The following is an 18,654-nucleotide window of genomic DNA, read 5'->3' as shown; positions in this document are numbered from 1 at the left end:
CAGGGAATGAAGTCAAGCCAGATGAAGCCAGCGTTGTGGGTGAGTCAGCAGTGTTGGTTAAAATTAAAATTCCGCTTCGTCAGCATTTTTTAGACAGCTTGTATCCTTAGCTGAGAAAGTGATGTCATGTTAACCCTCTCGTGATCGGAACAACTCGTTTATTCTACTGAAGCTAATGACACGATTTTATTCTGAGTGAGTCATAGGAGCCTGGGTTAAGTATGCACTGATTATTTATCCCTCTGATAAAATATGGCAGCACCGTTTAAAGAGAATATTGATGGCAGAATGATTTATAATTCTGTCTGCTACAGGCGTGTATGTTTGAAGAATTATGATTTTTCTTTTTACGTCACATAAAAGTTCTGTGCCCGATATTAAGCTTTCGCAATTGACATGAAGTTACAGTAGAATAGTGACGGACGAACTGGGAGCAAATCCAGACCAAAGAAAATATACATAAGAGGTAGTCTTCCCTGCCCTTGTGTAGTTTTCACATCTTTTCACTCATTCTCACTAGGCGTCCGCGTCATGGTACAAATTAATTAACACGCACAAACAAACACTGCCACACCTGTACGCAGCATTTTGACGTGCATGTACGAGGCCAGGAAGAAGTTGAAGTTTTTGCTATATTAATGCTGCCAAGGGCGTAGTGTGGTGTTCCTCGGTGTAAATGATCTGGGCATTCTTCAAGTGTCCGAAAATTAATTCACTCTGTCCGTTTAATCAGTTGCACTTAAGTCATGCATCAACAAGACCCAAACGTGTATAGTACAGTCGCAGCTCCTCCAAGAGATATGTACAACTCAGCCATACATACAAACATACATACATACATACTTACATACACACATATACATTCACACATACATGCGGAGATCCATATTAATTATTTATATCCAGGTGAAGTATTTACATGCATATTATGTACTGGGGATTCACGTCTCAGTATTATCTAGTCTGTCTGCCAGTACAGTTGATTTGAATGTAAGTTTTCCACCTAGGTTTTAACAGAATATTCCCCATGCTGTATTACTTCCATCTATGTTACTGTTCCGTGTGTTCCTTAACTCTGCTTTATCAGTCCTTGGCATGGAGAGTGACAGTGAGGAAGACCTGGCCACTAGAGCTGTCCGGGACATGAGCAGACTTATATCCAAAATGGTTACAGATGGTGAGTACCCTTGAGAAGAGCATTTGTTTTTATTGTATATTTATTTCTGCTCTTTACATCTCTCATTCTTTTACGCTTTCTTTGGTCTTGTGTCGTTTTTATTCAGTTCATCTTCCATTTATTATGCTTCTTTCGTCCTTTATTTATCTTGTACGTGTGTAAGGGGGAAGGGGTAGTAAGTCCACATCATTCACTCTGCCTCGTTCGTTCTTATAGTCTGCAATATATTGGGTTGATGTGTTTTAGAGCCACGGTAATTATGCATGGTGAGTATTTCATTTATTATTATTTTTTTTTGGTATAGATTGTGGTGTTACTCCTTTGATTCATTGTACGTAGCCTGGTTTTATGTACTTTCCTTGGTGTGTGTGCGTGTGTGTGTGTGTGTGTGTGTGTGTGTGTGTGTGTGTGTGTGTGTGTGTGTGTGTGTGTGTGTTAAGTGTTCGTATATTTTCTGTCATCAGTGTAAATATAAATACCGTAATCATACTAAATACTTTCCACAGACATAGCTTATAGTGTGAGGAGTAGTTGAAGTCTTTAGTATGAGAAAATATTAAAAGAAATTACTATGTTATTTTTCTCACCGTGAATTAAAAAAAAAAAAAATGACCATCAGAAATTTTGGCACCATTTTACGACGTCATTTTGGTTTTAGTACACTTTTTTGGGTTTAATTCTTGCCTGTAAGCGATTTATTCAAGGGAAACCTATCGCTGAGAAGACTTTCAGAAATACGGGTTTTGGATTTAGTGGGTTAGGGATAGTCTCTGTTTAGCCCTTTCTGTCCAATGATAGTTTGTTCTGAGAGAGAGAGAGAGAGAGAGAGAGAGAGAGAGAGAGAGAGAGAGAGAGAGAGAGAGAGAGGAGAGTAGCGTGTGGTGTGATGAAAGTGAGTGGTGTGAAAGTGAGAGTAATGTGTAGGGAGAGTGGTGTGTGGTGAGAGAGAGTGGTGTGTGGTGAAAGTGAGAGTGGTGTGTGGTGAGAGTGAGAATGCTGTGTGGTGAGAGTGAGAGTGGTGTGTGGTGAGTGAGTGGTGTGTGGTGAATGTATGAATGGTGTGTGGTGAGTGAATGATGTGTGGTGAGAGTGAGAGTGGTGTGTGGTGAGTGAGTGGTGTGTGGTGAGTGTGAGTGTGGTGTGTGGTGATAGTGAGAGTGGTGTGTGGTCAGAGTGAGAGTGGTGTGTGGTGGTGAGTGAGAATGGTGTGTGGTGAAAGTATGAATGGTGTGTGGTGAGTGAATGATGTGTGGTGAGAGTGAGAGTGGTGTGTGGTGAGAGTGTGGCGTGTGGTGATAGTGAAAGTGGTGTGTGATCAGAGTGAGAGTGGTGTGTGGTGAGTGAGTGGTGTGTGGTGAAAGTGAGAATGGTGTGTGGTGAAAGTATGAATGGTGTGTGATGAGTGAATGGTGTGTGGTGAGAGTGAGAATGGTGTGTGGTGAGTGAGTGGTGTGTGGTGAGAGTGAGAGTGGTGTGTGGTGAGAGTGGTGTGTGGTGAGAGTGGTGTGTGGTGAGAGTGGTGTGTGGTGAGAGTGGTGTGTGGTGAGAGTGAGAGTGGTGTGTGGTGAGAGTGGTGTGTGGTGAGAGTGGTGTGTGGTGCGAGTGGTGTGTGGTGAGAGTGGAGAGTAGTGCGAGGGTGGAGGAGGACATGGAAAGACAAACTTGGAGGACACAGTATAAAGCTAATTAGAGTCAGCATGTGTGTGTGTGTGTGTGTGTGTGTGTGTGTGTGTGTGTGTGTGTGTGTGTGTGTGTGTGTGTGTGTGTGTGTGTGAAGGGACCCATGACGCACGATTATCGCAGTTTCCCCTTCCATCTCTCTCTCTCTCTCTCTCTCTCTCTCTCTCTCTCTCTCTCTCTCTCTCTCTCTCTCTCTCTCTCTCTTTTCGCCTCTCTCTCTCTCTCTCTCTCTCTCTCTCTCTCACGCTTTATTCCCCATCTCTCCCTTTCTCTTTTCCCTCCCTCTCTCTTCTTCCTCCTCCTCCATCTTTCCCACTGATTTCCTCTCACTTCATTTCTTTTCCCTCTCTCCCTCCCTCCCACTCTCTCACTCTATCTCTTTTTTTACATTCTCCAGTCCCTTCTCTCTTTTTCCCTCCCTCCCTCTCTGTTTTTCCCTTCACTCCTCCTCTGCCGAGTACCTTCCTCTCCACGCCTCCCTCTCTTTTCACCTCCTCCACACTCCTCACATTTCGTTCCTTCCTTCACTCACTTCCTTCTCTTCCTTCGTTCCACTACCTTCCCTGTTTCCTTCTTTCCCTCACCTTGCATCACTCAGTCCCCCTTCTGTCATTACCACCTACCCCACTACAATTACTTCCACAGTTGTCGGTTTCCCTCCTCTCCCCTTTCTCCCCTCTCTTCTCCCCTTCCCCTTCCTCTGCTCTCCCATTCCTCCTGTCCTCCTTCTCTCTTAATTCCTTCCCTTTCCCCTTGTCACTCCCTCTCTCACTCCCATTTCCTTCCTCTCTTTCTTCATTCTCCATCCTCCCATCCCTCCTCCTCTTTTCTGTTTCTCATCCATTTCCCCGGAACTCTTCGCTTTCCCTTCTGCCCTTCCTTCACTTCTCATTCCCCCTCCCTTTCCCCTTCCTCTCTTCTCTCCCTGTTCCCTCTGTCCCTCTCCTCTCTTCTTTCTTCTCCCTCCCTCTCCTCCTCCTATCCTCCTCTCCTCTCTCCTTTCCTCCCTCTTTTTCATTCATTATTTTTCTAAGCACCATGTTCTCTCCATCATTTGTCATCTCACACGTATCTCACTTCCTCCTCCCTCTCTCACGCACACCAATCAAACTTACTTTTCTTTTCAGATGTAATTTCTCCTCTCTCTCTCTTTGCTTCCACCTTTCCTGTTTCTCCTCCTCCTCTCCCTTTATTTTCTTCCTCCGCACCTTCCTCTCTACTTGCCTCTTCTAACTCTTTTTTTTTCTCTCTCATTCATTTTCTCCTTCCCTCTTCCTTCTCAAACGCCGATTTTTCTTCCAGTTCTCCCTTACTTCTTCTCTTTCTTGTTCCTCACCACTGTTATTATTTTTATTCTATCACTCTTTTATTTCTTTTATTGCTCCCTTCCCCCACTTTATTAGTCAGTGTGCTTCCTTCTTCTCCCCCTCAGTTATTCTTTCACTTCTTCCCTTACTCTCTTCTTCCTCATTTCTCACCTGCGTTCCTTCATTACCTTCCTCCTTCTTCCATGCCCTCCTTCACTTATTATCTCTTCTCTCCCTCTCTCCTTTCCCCTCTCCCTTACTTTTTCCCCTCCCTTAACCATGCTTTCCTGTACGTTACCCTCAGATGGCAAGAAATCACCCCTAGCCTGAATAAATAACAGTGGTGATTGCAAGAAAAGGCTGTGATTTTTGTCCCAGTCAGAGAGTTAATCTTTCCCTTCGCTCTTTCCTTTTCCTCATCTCTCACCCTTCTTTTCCTTCCTCCTTTTGTCACTTCCCTCCTCTCTCTCTCTCTCGGCTCCTATGTCACTTCTCTGTCTTTCGTTTCCCCCTTTGCGTCTTCCTTTTGTCTCTTCCTCTGCTTCTGTCTCTTATGCCTCTTCCTTTACTTCTCTCTGCATTATCTCCTTCCTCCACATTCTCTCTCTCTCTCTCTCTCTCTCTCTCTCTCCACTTCTTCCCAATGTGACCCTAACTCACCCGACTCTCCCCCTCCCTCTCTTCCCCTCCCGACTTCCCCTCCTAAGTCCCACCCCCTTCTATCCTCCTCCTCCTCCTCCTCCTCCTCATTCAGAAAATTCCCCATCCACTCACCCAGAGAGAGAGAGAGAGAGAGAGAGAGAGAATTACGTGTGTGTGTGTGTGTGTGTGTGTGTGTGTGTGTGTGTGTGTGTGTGTGTGTGTGTGTGTGTGTGTGTGTGTGTGTAATCTTCGTACGCTGTCCTCCTCTGGCTCAAACCACTTCCGGCGCAGATTTGTACTTCTTTACCCGTCCCCTCCACCGGACCCCGCTTCTGTGTCGCCCCCTCACGGTAGCCCCACGAGAGAGAGAGAGAGAGAGAGAGAGAGAGAGAGAGAGAGAGAGAGAGAGAGAGAGAGAGAGACAGAGACAGAGACAGAGAGAGAGAGAGAGAATCTTCGTAATCTGAATAAAATCTTTCCATGGTGTAGTTCTGTCACCTTAACTTGGCCCAGATTTTCGCCCTTTTGCAGCTTCTTTCACGTAGCTCAGTGGCAGAAAAAGACAATACTGTGACTCTACATCCATTCCAAAGCACTTCTTCGTGACTAGCATCATATACTTTTTAATACCTATTGTTAAAATGTTAGCCTTGAAGATGGAGAGATGGCGATTTTAGGCCAAGTTAAAGTGAAAAGAATATAGTCAGTTCTCTTGCTTTTGATCGTACTCATTTTTTTTTTTTACAACGTTTTGAGGACCTGTTACAAAATGGTGTTAATTTTCCCGTTCGTTCTCACCACCCATTTTAAAGCCATATCTCCAAATCCACTTTTGATATAATGAAAGTACGTAACAGCTTTGTAAATCAGTTTTGTCAATGTATATGTCAGATTTTTTCATTACCTTTGGATTAAAAAACAAAGGGTACTCTGGATTAAACTTGTAAAAAGAAGGAATCGCTGTTCAAGGAGTAGTATTTAAATGCCAATGATTTTTCCTGATAAGGGTTTATATACTACTCACTGGAACTATGAGCAGTAAGTGGGGGAGGCGTGGCTGTATCGGTAGAGATGCGGCCTGCAGTCCTAATGGACCCAGGATCGAATCCCGGCTGGGACAGGGAACAATTTAAGGATTTGAAATTCCTAAAAGCAGACTTTCCTGATGTACCAGATGACCCGCCGACATGTCGTAAAAATACCCCCGCTAATACCAATACACCAGTCCTGTATGAGACAGCCCTAGCATGTATTCAGTATGGATGGTGGGTGTTAGCGCCGAAGTGGTGACATGTGGAAGTATAGGAGGACTACTGGGCCTTGGGATAGGTCACTGCCCCCGAGAAATAGGCCCTGAAGCCTTTGCCCAGAGTCGGACACGTAAAAAAAAAAATAATAATAATAAATAAAAAACATAAATGGACGAGGGAATTATCAGATTCATATTGTTTAACATATCTGTTTTTTTTTTTTAGTATAGACTAGGCATCCCTCTCCCTGTGGCCCAACATCAACACACCCAAAGCCCAAGTAAACCAACACCAGCAAACAGCAAGCACATCCATCACTCACTGCTCTGCAATACCAAGCCGTCACTACCGAAACATGCGTTGGCTGTGCACTGTACTTCAGGGTCGGTGTGATGACAGTAGTGAGGATGCATCTATTACATCTATGTATGTGTATTGTTGAAGGCTAGTGAAGATTTTTTTTTAAATCAACCTTGTGGTGCGTAGGGATTCGGCACTGGTTTCCGTAGTTCAGATATTTAAGGTGAAAGTGACCCGCTGTTTAGTCTTAGGTGTGCTACGTAACTAGTAAATACCAACCACTTCTTGGACGTAAACCCTAATAGGCCACATCCTGTCGGAATACCTTAACCAATCACACCACCAGGCGTCCATTTGTTTATATAGTTACCACCCAACGTAGTAATCAGATTCCCTGGCCAGAAGAAACTACATGGCTTGCGCTCAGTTCCTACCGCAGTGTTTTAACGAGAACCTTAAATTGCTCGTTTCCTCCAGCTGCATTGTGGTTTGTGATCTTACACCAGCAATCCATTCCTCAACTTCCAACATCAGAACGAGACAGACTGCGCCGAGGGAAGTTATTGTTCTGAGAGTTTTATACATATTGATTTGAGTCTGTCCTACACAACACAACAGCATCACCCAACACATCGCAACACAGTGTACTTTATAAAATTCAACATAGCAGCACAACGTGGCACAAAGAAACACTTGCACCCTAACAGCACAGCACAGCACAACACAATTCAGCAATACACACACAGCACAGCGCAACACAGTACCAGTATCCTAAGCAGTGCGACACATTACAATACGTGTACAATCAAAGACAAAAGTATCTTCCCAAAGTTTGACGAATGTATAGTGGAAAGATCGAACCATTTGAAACACGCACTAGAAGAGATAGGATTTTCACTGTATTTCGCCAGGTGTAACTTTTCTTTGGACGGAACTGGGAAAGTAGTTGTGTTTTTTTATTGTCCACGCCATGCACAACGACATAACACTATACAGTACAGCAACATAACACAACAGAGAGCAGTACAGTGCAGCACAACGTAACACCTGTAGCCAGCAGAACACAGCACCACACCTTTACGCTTCACAAACAGCACCCCAGCCCCATGTCCCTCCCCCTTTTACTAACTGCGTTATTTCTGCCGGTATGTGTCTCCCGGTGGCCTCGTATGTACTCGATCTGTTATTTCTCTCTCTCTCTCTCTCTCTCTCTCTCTCTCTCTCTCTCTCTCTCTCTCTCTCTCTCTCTCTCGTGTATGCGTGTGTGTGTGTGTGTGTGTGTGTGTGTGTGTGTGTGTGTGTGTGTGTGTGTGTGTGTACACATATTGGTAGATGATAGGATTTGAATAGTCTTCCTCATCAATCTAGCATGTGCGTGTGTGTATTTGTTTGCTTGCTTGCCTGCTTGTTTCTCCTGCCGTGTCCCCAGTCGGCCTTCCCACACGAGACACAGGCCGGGTTTGATTTGTGGTCATGCAAATTGAAGAGTACAAGAGACATCCATGTCCCTCCCCGCCTGCGGTGGCAGGCAGGCGGAGGAGGGAGGGGCCGCCTGCACACGTCCCAGCATCAGCCTTAGATGGCCTAAAGATTGCAGCCGACCACTACCTGACTAGAAAGTAGATCAAAGAGTTGGCTTACCACATCCAACTTGCAACTGGAAGACCTGAGAGTTCGATTATTTGGCTGGTCAGACTGGGGACACAATTTGTTCCCCCCCCCCCAAGACCCCGTTCATTAGTTATATAAAGGGGGGGACCTGAAGGTAACGTCGACTGTTGCGGGTCTTGTTCTAGGGGGAAGATTAGGACTTTGCTGATTGTCTGAATGATTGAACATGTTCCAAGTTGATAGAGAGGCATTAACCAAACCCGTCTTTTCCAATTTTCCTGATTGGTACGACCGGATTCACAGTTGCTTCGTAATCCCTAATCACATCAAACCCCAGGATGGTTAGCCGTGATGCAAACCACAACGATCAGTTTCACATTTTTCTTTTAGTTTGCTGGTTTTTCTGCTCTCCAATCTACCTCCAAAAATATTATTACAAAAACGGTGATTCAAACCAGCATGGAAAACAGCTGTGAAACCCAAATATAAGATGAGAGCAGGTATCAACACAGGTCGAAGCTGCTAATAATAGATGTGAAAACGTTCCTTAGTTTGCTTTGGATATCCGAAATTTGCAAACAGGTGAGTCAAATCGCGTAGTACCTCGGGAAAGAATAGAGAAATTACTTGCGGTCTACTAGAGATTACAATGAAATAGTAAGTAGTTATCCACAGTAAAAAATTCATCGTAATCTTCCTCGTCTCAGCTGTTTTGGATTTTTGTGTACACTGGACATCTCGGCTCGGTAATAACTCATCGCCACTGGAGCATCACTAATGGACCAGAAAACCCACCGGCCAGCCCAGGAGATGGAGAGGCGTGGGCGAGATAGGCCAGGTATGAAGGGCACACCTGCGTACAGCATACAAACGCTCGTAGCAAGTTATCTCGTTCAGGCTAGATCGTATGTTTCAAGGGTAAAAATTTCATGACAGTACTGGATGTGAGAATTAGAGAGACTCAGTACTGTATGTGAGAATTAAAGAGACTCAAAACTTTAATTCATTGCAAACCCTTAGTTTTGAACTTGCTTGGTTTAAATGGTGACGGTTCTCGCGATAACTCGAAATTAATGGATGAATGACCACAGGCACTTCAGGTCTCTTCATTAATGGTAGTGAGAATTTTACACCTTAACGTCAAAATGGGGGCAAGTTATTACCCCGTCTCCTACTGAGGTCACTGCCCCTGTAGCACTCCTACGCACACGCTCAGACGTGCACCCTGTAATACTGATTAAGATCACGCCGCACCTTGAACGCGAATGTTAAAAAGGCGAGATTCAGAGTAGAGAATAAGTTCCAGCGTAGGATGCAGTCAGTCCCAAGGCAACTTGTGTTTAGCGATATGACACAACGAGCGAAGAAATTGACACATTACAGGATCATCAGAGTGATGGTCTTGCTTTCTAAGCCTACCACTACACTCAGTCAGTTCGATATGGTAAATGTTTATTGTATGTTTGTTGGAAATGTTAATGTTATATGGGAAGAGGAGTGACAGTAAGTACAGTATTAAGAAATCTAGGTCATGTGTATCAGACTGGCTTGAAATTAAATGATAGTGAGCGAACTGAAATAAGTAATGGACAGAACTGATTTCCTGTATATGTTAATGTGGTTAAATTTCTACCTCGTTCGACTCTCTTATAATATGCTTCGATTTGCAGAGTCCCACTACTGTAGTTTGCAAATTATACGTTGGCAAATAACGTGGTTCTGATGGAAAGCTGTGATTATGCGAGATAACAGTAAGATAATCCTCGTTGTTAGCCGTTCCCCGTCCTCTTTCAGTATGCCAATTGTGTGTACAGTAAGTAAAACCCAGACACTGAACTAGGTAAGACCTTTAGCATGAGATTCGTGCAGCAAAACCCACAGGTATTTGATGTCATTTCCTGCCTCTTTTTCCGCAGTATTGTGAAGGTAGACGGAAGGTGATTTGGCCTCGACGAGAGGGTGAGGAACGAGAGAATGGAGCTAAATAAATGAGTGAATAAGTAAATAAATAAAGAGACAGACACACTGACAAACAGGACGCTTCTTTATTGACTTTTCACACACACACACACACACACACACACACACACACACACACACACACACACACACACACACACACACACACACACACACACAGTCTATATTTATGTATGTCTTTGTCTCTGTCTCTACGTACCAACCTACCTTCCTACGTGTCAAGAGTGCAAGGTAAAGGAAGGGAATGGAAGGACAGAGGCAAAGGACATGGATATATTAGAATTCCACCATATCTCCTAGTCACTGTACCCATCCCCAGGTTCAGGGCGCCTCTCAGGGCTCTAACCACGCCTTCCCTATCGATTCAGGGTCGTGGTCTCGTTGCCTTTAGCGATTTGTGCCATTTAGAGCCGCTTTATCGCCGATTTTGAAGAGTCTGCGCTGTTTCTGGTCGTCTTTTCCTCGTCTTTGGAGATTTCGTAGGACATCTTGCCGATTTAGGGCCGTATTTATGTCTTTTTTGGAGATTTCGGAGGATTTCTGGCCGATATAGAACCGTATTTTCCTCGTCTTCGGAGATTTCGCAGGACTTCTTGCCGATTTAGAGCCGTATTTTTGTCTTCTTTGATGTCATTGGATTTGTTGCTGATTTAGAGTCGTATTTTCGTCGTCGTTAGAATTCTTTATATGATTTCTCATTGATTTGCAGCCGTAATTTCGGCGTCTTTAGAGATTCCCTTATTCGGCTTTATACTCTGGCTGTTGAGATTTCAAGTGGTTTCAGGCCGCATTCTCATTGGGTTAGAGACGCAACACTTCCTCCTCTGCGATTTATTTCACTTGTTCATTAGTATCCTATTTGCGTGTTACAGGTGCGAACTCGTGTAGTGAAGGAGTTAGCGGAGACTTCTAACCCTTTCACTTCGAGAGGCTGAAGTAATGGAAAAGGGAGAGAGAGAGAGAGAGAGAGAGACTCGAAATGGAGAGTTTGAAGCAAGAAAACTTACAATTCCAGGTAGAGTGTGAGTAAGAAGGTATAGTAAAAATAAATGAATAAATAACGCAGTCTTCTTAGTCCCGTCTGAAGAATATTTACAACTGACGAAGCTCAATAACAATCCTATCTCTTCTTCAGGGTGTCTCAGATCATTCGACCCTTATCCTGTGTATTTGCCAGACCTTCGGAAGATCCTAATTTCTCTTAACAATACCGATCCGCCCCATGACAATACAAAACGAGACAGCGAACACTAACTTCTGAAACCCACTAGTACGCTCTTCGGAACCCAGCAAATGTTTCAGAATAAAGTGTAAGAGTTTGATAATTATTCGTGTTAAAAGAGAAGTGATATTCCCGACCCCGACTGTGCTTTTGGCGTGGGGAGGGATAGGGCTTCTGGGCACGTCGCTGGCTGCTTCTGTGGGTGTTAATGGGGAGGTGGGCTGGATAGCGAGGGGAGGGGAAAGGGGGATCCATGCTCACCCCCTCCCCTTCCCCCCTTCCTCTCCCCCTTCCCTTTATCATGGTTCTCACTCGTTTGTTAGTTGACTTTTTTCGGCGCTCAAGCAAAATCATCTTCTTTAATATTATTAGTATATTATTATTATTATTATTATTATTATTATTATTATTATTATTATTATTATTGTTATTATTATTATTATCATTATTATCAACATCATCATCATCATCATCATATCATTATCATTGTCATCATCATCATCATCGTTGTATCATTATCATCATCATCATCATCCTTTTTGTCGTCGTCGTTTTGTGTAAAGAGATTTTTGACCGTACCACTACCCCCGGGAACAAGGTGGGGAGATAAGGTGCATCAGTAAGTATAATAGTGTGTGTGTGTGTGTGTGTGTGTGTGTGTGTGTGTGTGTGTGTGTGTGTGTGTGTGTGTGTGTGTGTGTGTGTGTGTGTGTGTGTGTGTGTGTATTACCAACATATAAGAGGACACTGGCTTATAATGCGCAGAATAAATCGCTGATAAAGAGGTGTTACGAAATCCTAAAGCCATCATAAAAGGCCACGATCGTAAACACTAACGTCTGCAGTCAGGGTTATATATTTCTCTCTCTCTCTCTCTCTCTCTCTCTCTCTCTCTCTCTCTCTCTCTCTCTCTCTCAGCGAATTAATCCTTACATTACGCCTCAGTATTTTTTATGTCTTTATTCTCATTTGACAATCATTAGTGACACACCGGAAAAAATATTCGTGTAGAAAGTAAGTCGGTGAGAATGTGGTGTTAAGTATAGCTCTATAATGTCGGTACAGGTGTGAGAGATGTATACCTGCAGCAAAGGGAAGATGGAAAAGTCGAGGTGGATAAGTACGTATGTTATCTAGAGAAGAGTGCTGCGTGAGAGAGAGAGAGAGAGAGAGAGAGAGAGAGAGAGAGAGAGAGGTTAGAGCTTGATTTCCTTATTTTCTCTAACATAACTCAGTCATTTTGTTTCTTAGTTTAGTTTGTATATATATTTTTTGTGAGGGGGACGTGAGATGCAACCCAATAATGATATCGTGAGACTTGAATGATGAGAAAATACATGTTTGGGCCAATGCATAGGGCAGCTTACGAAGAGACTTGGTAAATTTCTTGTTTTTCTTATCTTGTTTAATTTTTTTTGACAATTCATTCGTAACTTAATATACTTCCCTGTGTTACTCGTCTTGTTTCTAGATCCCTGACACAAAATTACCAAAGGATACTAGGAATTGATGATGATGATGATGATGATGATGATGGTGGTGGTGTTGATGGTGGTGAAATTTGGAAGGCTATTTCGTGTTTTACTTTATAGCTCTTTACTCAGCGGTGCAAAATGCTCTTCTCTTTTTTTCATTTTCTTTTCTCTTCTCCTCTACTCTCCTTTCATCTCTCTCTCTGCTCTTCCCTTCTTCCCTCTTCTTTTCTCTTCCTCCTTTCTTCCCTCTCTGCTCTTCCTCTTCCTCTCTCCATCCTCTGACTTTCCCACCTCCTCCCTCTTCCCACGCTCCATCCCCCTCCCCTTCTCTCTCCCCCTTTCTCTCACCGTCACACCTGCTCTGTGCTCGTCGTCACACTTATTTCATCTCCCATTTACCTGTTCCCATCTTTGTCTCTCTTCTTTGTCTCTCTTCTCTCTCACTTTTTTATCTTTCTTCGCCTCTACTTCTCTGTACTTTGTCCTCGTTAGCTTTGTCTCATATTTGCTCATTTCTCTCACTTTTTTTTATTCTTTGCCTCTTTGTGTCTGTCTTTCATTCATAGCTCTGTCTCTTTACCTTTTCTTTCATCTCTGTCTCACTTTATCTTCTTTGCCTCTTTTTCTCTACTTTGTCCTCCTAATGACTGTCTCTTCTTTGATTATATTTTCTTTGCATCCTTCGAAGTCCTCTCTATGCTTCTGCCTTCTTGCATTTACCTATTCCCATCTGTGTCTCATTCTTCTCTATCCCATATGATATTTTGTTTCTCTGTACTACCATCTGTCTCTGTCATCTTTGTCTTATCTTTATCTCTGCTCTGCTCGTTCTTTCTCCTCACCTTCCATCCGTCTCTCCTCTACGGATTTCCATCTTTGTCTCTCCTATATTATGTTTCTTCCTTGTCCTCTTTACCTGTGTCTCTTGTTTGTTTATATTCTTTGTTTCTCCTCTCCCATCTCCCTTCTTACATCTGGCGTATATACATTCTCATCTATGTTTCTTTTCTGTTTTTTTCTTGTGTGTGTGTGTGTGTGTGTGTGTGTGTGTGTGTGTGTGTGTGTGTGTGTGTGCGTGATAAGAAGGAAGGGAGAGTCGGAGGAAAGAAGGAAGAGGTTGTGTGAAGAGAGAGAGAGAGAGAGAGAGAGAGAGAGAGAGACACACACACACACACACACACACACACACACACACACACAGAAAGAGAGAGAGAGAGAGAGAGAGAGAGAGAGAGAGAGAGAGAGAGAGAGAGAGAGAGAGTTGGAGAAGGAAATGCTGGAAGGAAGTGGAAGGTTTAATAACAAAAGAGGAAGAATTAAGGGAATAGTAGAGAGGTAAAATAAAGAAGGAAGGAGAAAATGCTGAGAAAAGGAAGGAGGAGGATGTAGGGAGAGATGGAGAAGAGGGAGGAGGTGTAATAAGTGGGGAGGGGAGTTTGAAGAAAGAATAAGGAAGGGAAGGATGTGATAGGGAAGAAGTTAAAGCTGAATGAAAGGAGGAAGTTATAGCCAAATTAAGGTGTTTGTGTGTGTGTCTGAGAGAGAGAGAGAGAGAGAGAGAGAGAGAGAGAGAGGAAAAGAGATAAGGAGATAGAGAGGGAGGTGCAGGAAGAAGGAAGGGAGAATTGGATGAAAAGAGGAAGTAGCTGTAGCAAGAAGGGAGGAAAAATTGAAGGAAGATTGACGAAGGTGCATCAAGGAAGGAAATCAGGAAGAAAGAGAGTCTGAAGGAAAATGATGTGGAAGAAAGAGGAGAGGAAAAATGGAGGGAGGAAAGAGAGAAAATACTGATAGAAGAAAGAAGAGCGAAGAGAAGTAGAAAAGGCAAGAGGAGGAAGAGGAGGAAGGAAGCCAAGAGGAGAGAATAAAGAAAAAAAAAGAGAAAAAGGGGGTGGTTAAAGAGAGAGAGAGAGAGAGAGAGAGAGAGAGAGAGAGAGAGAGAGAGAGAGAGAGAGAGAGGAGGAAGGAAGAACTGGAGGAAGAGAGGGAGGAGGTGTAGCTAAGGGAGGGGAAGCAGTGGAGCGGGTCGAGGGAGGGAGGGAGAGGGGAGAGAGGGGGAAGATATTGAGGGGGAGGGAAGGAGGGATAGAGGGAGGGAGAAATGAGGGAGGGAGGAAGGAGGAAGAGAGGGAGGGAGGAGAAGTAGCAGGGAATGGAGGAGGAGAGAGGGAAGTATTTTGAGAGAGGGGGAGGAAGGAGTTAGGTAAGAGACATGAGGTAGGAAGGAGGAAGAGATGGAGTGGAGGGAAAGGGGGAGAGAGAGAGGGGGGGAGGAGGGGGAGGAACGTGAGAGGGAAGGAAGCCGGGAGGGAGGGGGAGAGAGAGAATGAGAGGGGGGGTAGTTACTAGGTAGAACTCTGAGGGAAGTAGTGGCTATTACGCGAGAGGGGGAGGGGAAGGCATGCTCCCCCTCCCCCCCGTGTGTGTGTGTGTGTGTGTGTGTGTGTGTGTGTGTGTGTGTGTGTGTGTGTGTCCGTCCGTCCGTCTATCTGCTATCGATCAGTCTGTCTCTATATCAACTAATATCTATCTTCTCCTCCTCCTCCTCTTTTCTTACTCATCAGATACCTTACATAAGAATCTCTCTCTCTCTCTCTCTCTCTCTCTCTCTCTCTCTCTCTCTCTCTCTCTCTCTCTCTCTCTCTCTCTCCCTCTCTCTCTCATCATGTGGCGTATACATTATTTTTTTAATATAAGTGGATTTTTATTTTTCTCTCATTCTTGATTTAATTTTTCCTTATTTACTTCGCTCCTTCGGTTTCTCTTCTGCTCCGTCTTTCCTTGCTTCCATTTACGTGTACTTATTTCCTTATGTATGTCCGTCCTTCCTTCCTTCCTTCCTTCCTTCCTTCCTTCCTTCCATCAACCCCCTGGCTTACTACACCCCCCTCTTCCTTCATCTCCCCCCTTCCTTCCTTTCTTTCAGAATCCTCCCACTTCTCCTAACTCGCCTTTATTCCCTCTCATCTCACCCTCTTCCTCCCTCTTCTCTCTCTTCCTCCCTCTTCTCTCTCTTCGTCCTTCCACCTTCTCTTCCATCCCCCTCATTCGTCTTATTTCTCCCCTCCCCCTCCTCATTTCTCCTCTTCTCTTCCCCTCACCCCTCCAACCTACCCCAATCCCTCTTATTTTCTCTATCCTTTCTCCTCCTCCCCTCCCCCAAAGTCTACTATCCCTCCCTTCCCCCCTCCTTCCTCCTCTTTTTCCCTTCCTACCCCCTTTTGTCTCATTTTTCCCTCTTCCACCTCCCCCCCACGAAAACCCCTTTCCCCTTTTCTCCCTTGCGATACCTTCCCTTCCCCTTCTCCCCTTCCCCCTCCCTTCCCCTTCTCCTTTCCCTTCCCTTTCCCTCCTTACCTCATTCCTTTTGCTCTTCCTACCCTGCCTCCGCTCTCCCCCTCCCTACCTCCATCTTTTTTCCTCTTCCTCCCTTTTTAACTTATCTCTTAAGAGCAGTAAAGCGACACTTGAATGGAAGCTTGCTAACGTAACCCCAGTATTTAAAAAAGGTAACAGAGCACAACCAGAAAACTGCCGCCCAATTAATTTAACATCGGTGATTTGCAAATTGCTTGAAACTATTACCAGAGACAAGCTTGTGAAACACTTAGAATCAAACAATCTCATCAAAGATTCACAACATGGTTTTCGAAATAATCGCCCTTGCCTCACCAATCTGTTGGACTTTTTCAATGATATACTGAACATGTACGACGAGACTAAATCTGTTAATTAAAGCTTATAATCAAACAATCTCATCAAAGATTCGCAACATGGTTTTCGAAATAATCGCCTTTGCCTTACGAATCTGTTAGACTTTTTCAATGGCATACTGAACATGTACGGCGAGACTAAATCTGTTGATGTTGTCTATCTCGATTTTCTAAAGGCTTTTGACAAAGTTCCACACAAAAGACTCCTTCATAAACTAAAGGCACATGGTTTCGGTGGCAGTGTTCTCGGGTGGGTAGAAGACTGGCTCACCGGACGAAAACAAAGAGTTGTAATAAATGGAAAAGAGTCAGACTGGATAAACGTTACAAGTGGAGTTCATTGATAAGTCTTATTCTTTTTTTTTTTTTAATATTTATCAATGATATTTATGAAGGATTGTGCTGTAAGATTTCAAAATTTGCTGACGATACTAAAATAGGTAACATAGCAGATACAACATTGCAAAGGCAGGGGGTTCAGAGAGATCTTAATCAACCGTTTAACTGGGCCCAAGCATGGCAAATGGATTTCAGTATCAATAAATGTAAGATGCTAAACATTGGCAGTAAAAATGTAAGAGCTAGTTATAACATGAATACTGTAATGTCCAACTTGATAGGGTAAACCATGAAAAAGACTTAGAAGTTATAATAAGAAACGGTCTGAAACCAAGCAAACAATGTACAGAAGCTGTGAAAAAGTCAATAAATTGATTGGATTCATATGTAGAACATTTGAATATAAATCTGATAATATCGTCCTCACTTTGTATAATTCCTTAGTACGCCCACAATTGAAGTATTGCGTTCAGTTTTGGTCACCGTATTCTAAAAAGGATGTGGAAAAGCTTGAAAGAGTGCAGCGAAGGATGACAAAGATGACACCTAGATTGAGAAATAAGCCGTACGAGGAACGTTTAGAAGCCCTGAATCTCTTTACCCTAACTAAACAGGGTTTACGAGGAGATTTGATTCAAGTATTCAAAATATTCAAAGGACATGATAACGTGGCTATCAATAAATACTTCACAGTTAGTCACTCGAATTATACTAGAGACATTGGGCATAAAATAATTGGCAAACGATTCCAGTCGCATAAAGCTAAACATTTCTTCTTTAATAGAGCTGTAAATATATGTAACAAATTGCCCTCCAGTGTAGTAAATTGTAATGCAGGACTAACCTTTAAAGATAGCTTGGATAAGTATCTGTTGTCTAACCCCCAGCTTAATATGTTTACTCCTGAATAAAACACTTGGTATATACAGTACTGTATATATTTTTTTCAGAGCCTGGATCAATTTATTAAAAGCAAATACAGTATAAGCACAGACTAGGATATGCACAGATTTCACTGAGTTAACGGTCACCACTCTTACTTTCGGCCTGTGATGGGCTGTGGATCACTGAGGGTCCCTGTTAGTTAAAAGACCACCATCAATATTATTTTAATGTGACAGGGGTCACTGCATCAGGAGGTAACTAGTGTGCTTGTCCTGCATGGGGAAGTTCCCTGTCTCAATGGAGTGAACAGAGCTGGGGCCTGATTGACTGCTGCATACCTTAATAGCGCCATGCAAGGCTGGCGCACCACCCCTGAACATCCACACTGTGCACTGTGCAATTCCCACGCTGTGTCTACAGATGCGGCACCCCGTTAACTCAACATACCCATACATAGTGTCATGCGTTATTTATTTATTTGATTACTCATTTTACTTTACTACTTTCTCTTTCAGGTTATTCAAACTGGTAGCATATAGATAAACTATTATAGAATGTAACTTTTCCTTTTCAGTCTTTCCCATGAAATTTCCATGTCAGTTTTTCCATGCTGCATGATGGCTTTTCTTACTTTTCCCTGCCAGTTTTAACTGGAAGGTTTGGAGGCGGGAGGAGCCTTCTTCCTTATCCTTCAGCATGTAGAATTAGATCTCGTAGTCATAGTCTAATCTGTAACAGTCTCGAAAGGACCATAAGGTCTCTCTGTTACTTTCCTTTGTACTCCTTTGTACTCCCCCTCCCCCTCCCTCCCCTTCCCTACCTCAATCCTTTTCCTCATGCTCCCTCTCCCCATCCCTCCCTCCCACCTCCCCCCTCCCCCTCCCCTTCCCCCGTACGCCGCAGCCTGTCTCGTGTCGGTGACCTCTGGGGGTGGGGGAAGAGGGGAGGGGAGGGGGTGAGGGGCTCCCTTACCACCTGCGGCAAAGTATGTGGGGGGGGACCAGCTGTGAGGGGGGAGAGGGGAGGTGAGGGGGAGAGGGAAGGGTGAGAGGGACGGAGAGAAGAATAGTAAG

At 43.8% G+C, this 18,654-nt stretch overlaps 1 protein-coding gene across 1 annotated transcript in view; it reads left to right on the top strand.

Annotated features, from left to right (window-relative positions):
* fus (epithelial splicing regulatory protein fusilli) overlaps positions 1-18,654 on the top strand; it is a 422,179-nt gene that overhangs the window by 206,563 nt on the left and 196,962 nt on the right. Inside the window, exon 4 of the mRNA XM_080277953.1 lies at positions 1,088-1,177. Coding sequence (XP_080134079.1) covers positions 1,088-1,177 — 90 coding nt within the window. The remainder of the gene's footprint in view (positions 1-1,087; positions 1,178-18,654) is intronic.

Source organism: Coenobita brevimanus, chromosome 71 (genome assembly GCF_032717465.1).
Source record: "Coenobita brevimanus isolate Jiangsu-jjx chromosome 71, ASM3271746v2, whole genome shotgun sequence".
NCBI classification, from domain to species: domain Eukaryota; kingdom Metazoa; phylum Arthropoda; class Malacostraca; order Decapoda; family Coenobitidae; genus Coenobita; species Coenobita brevimanus.
The sequence above is the reverse complement of the archived record's forward strand: the minus strand, read 5'-3'. Positions and strand labels throughout refer to the sequence as shown.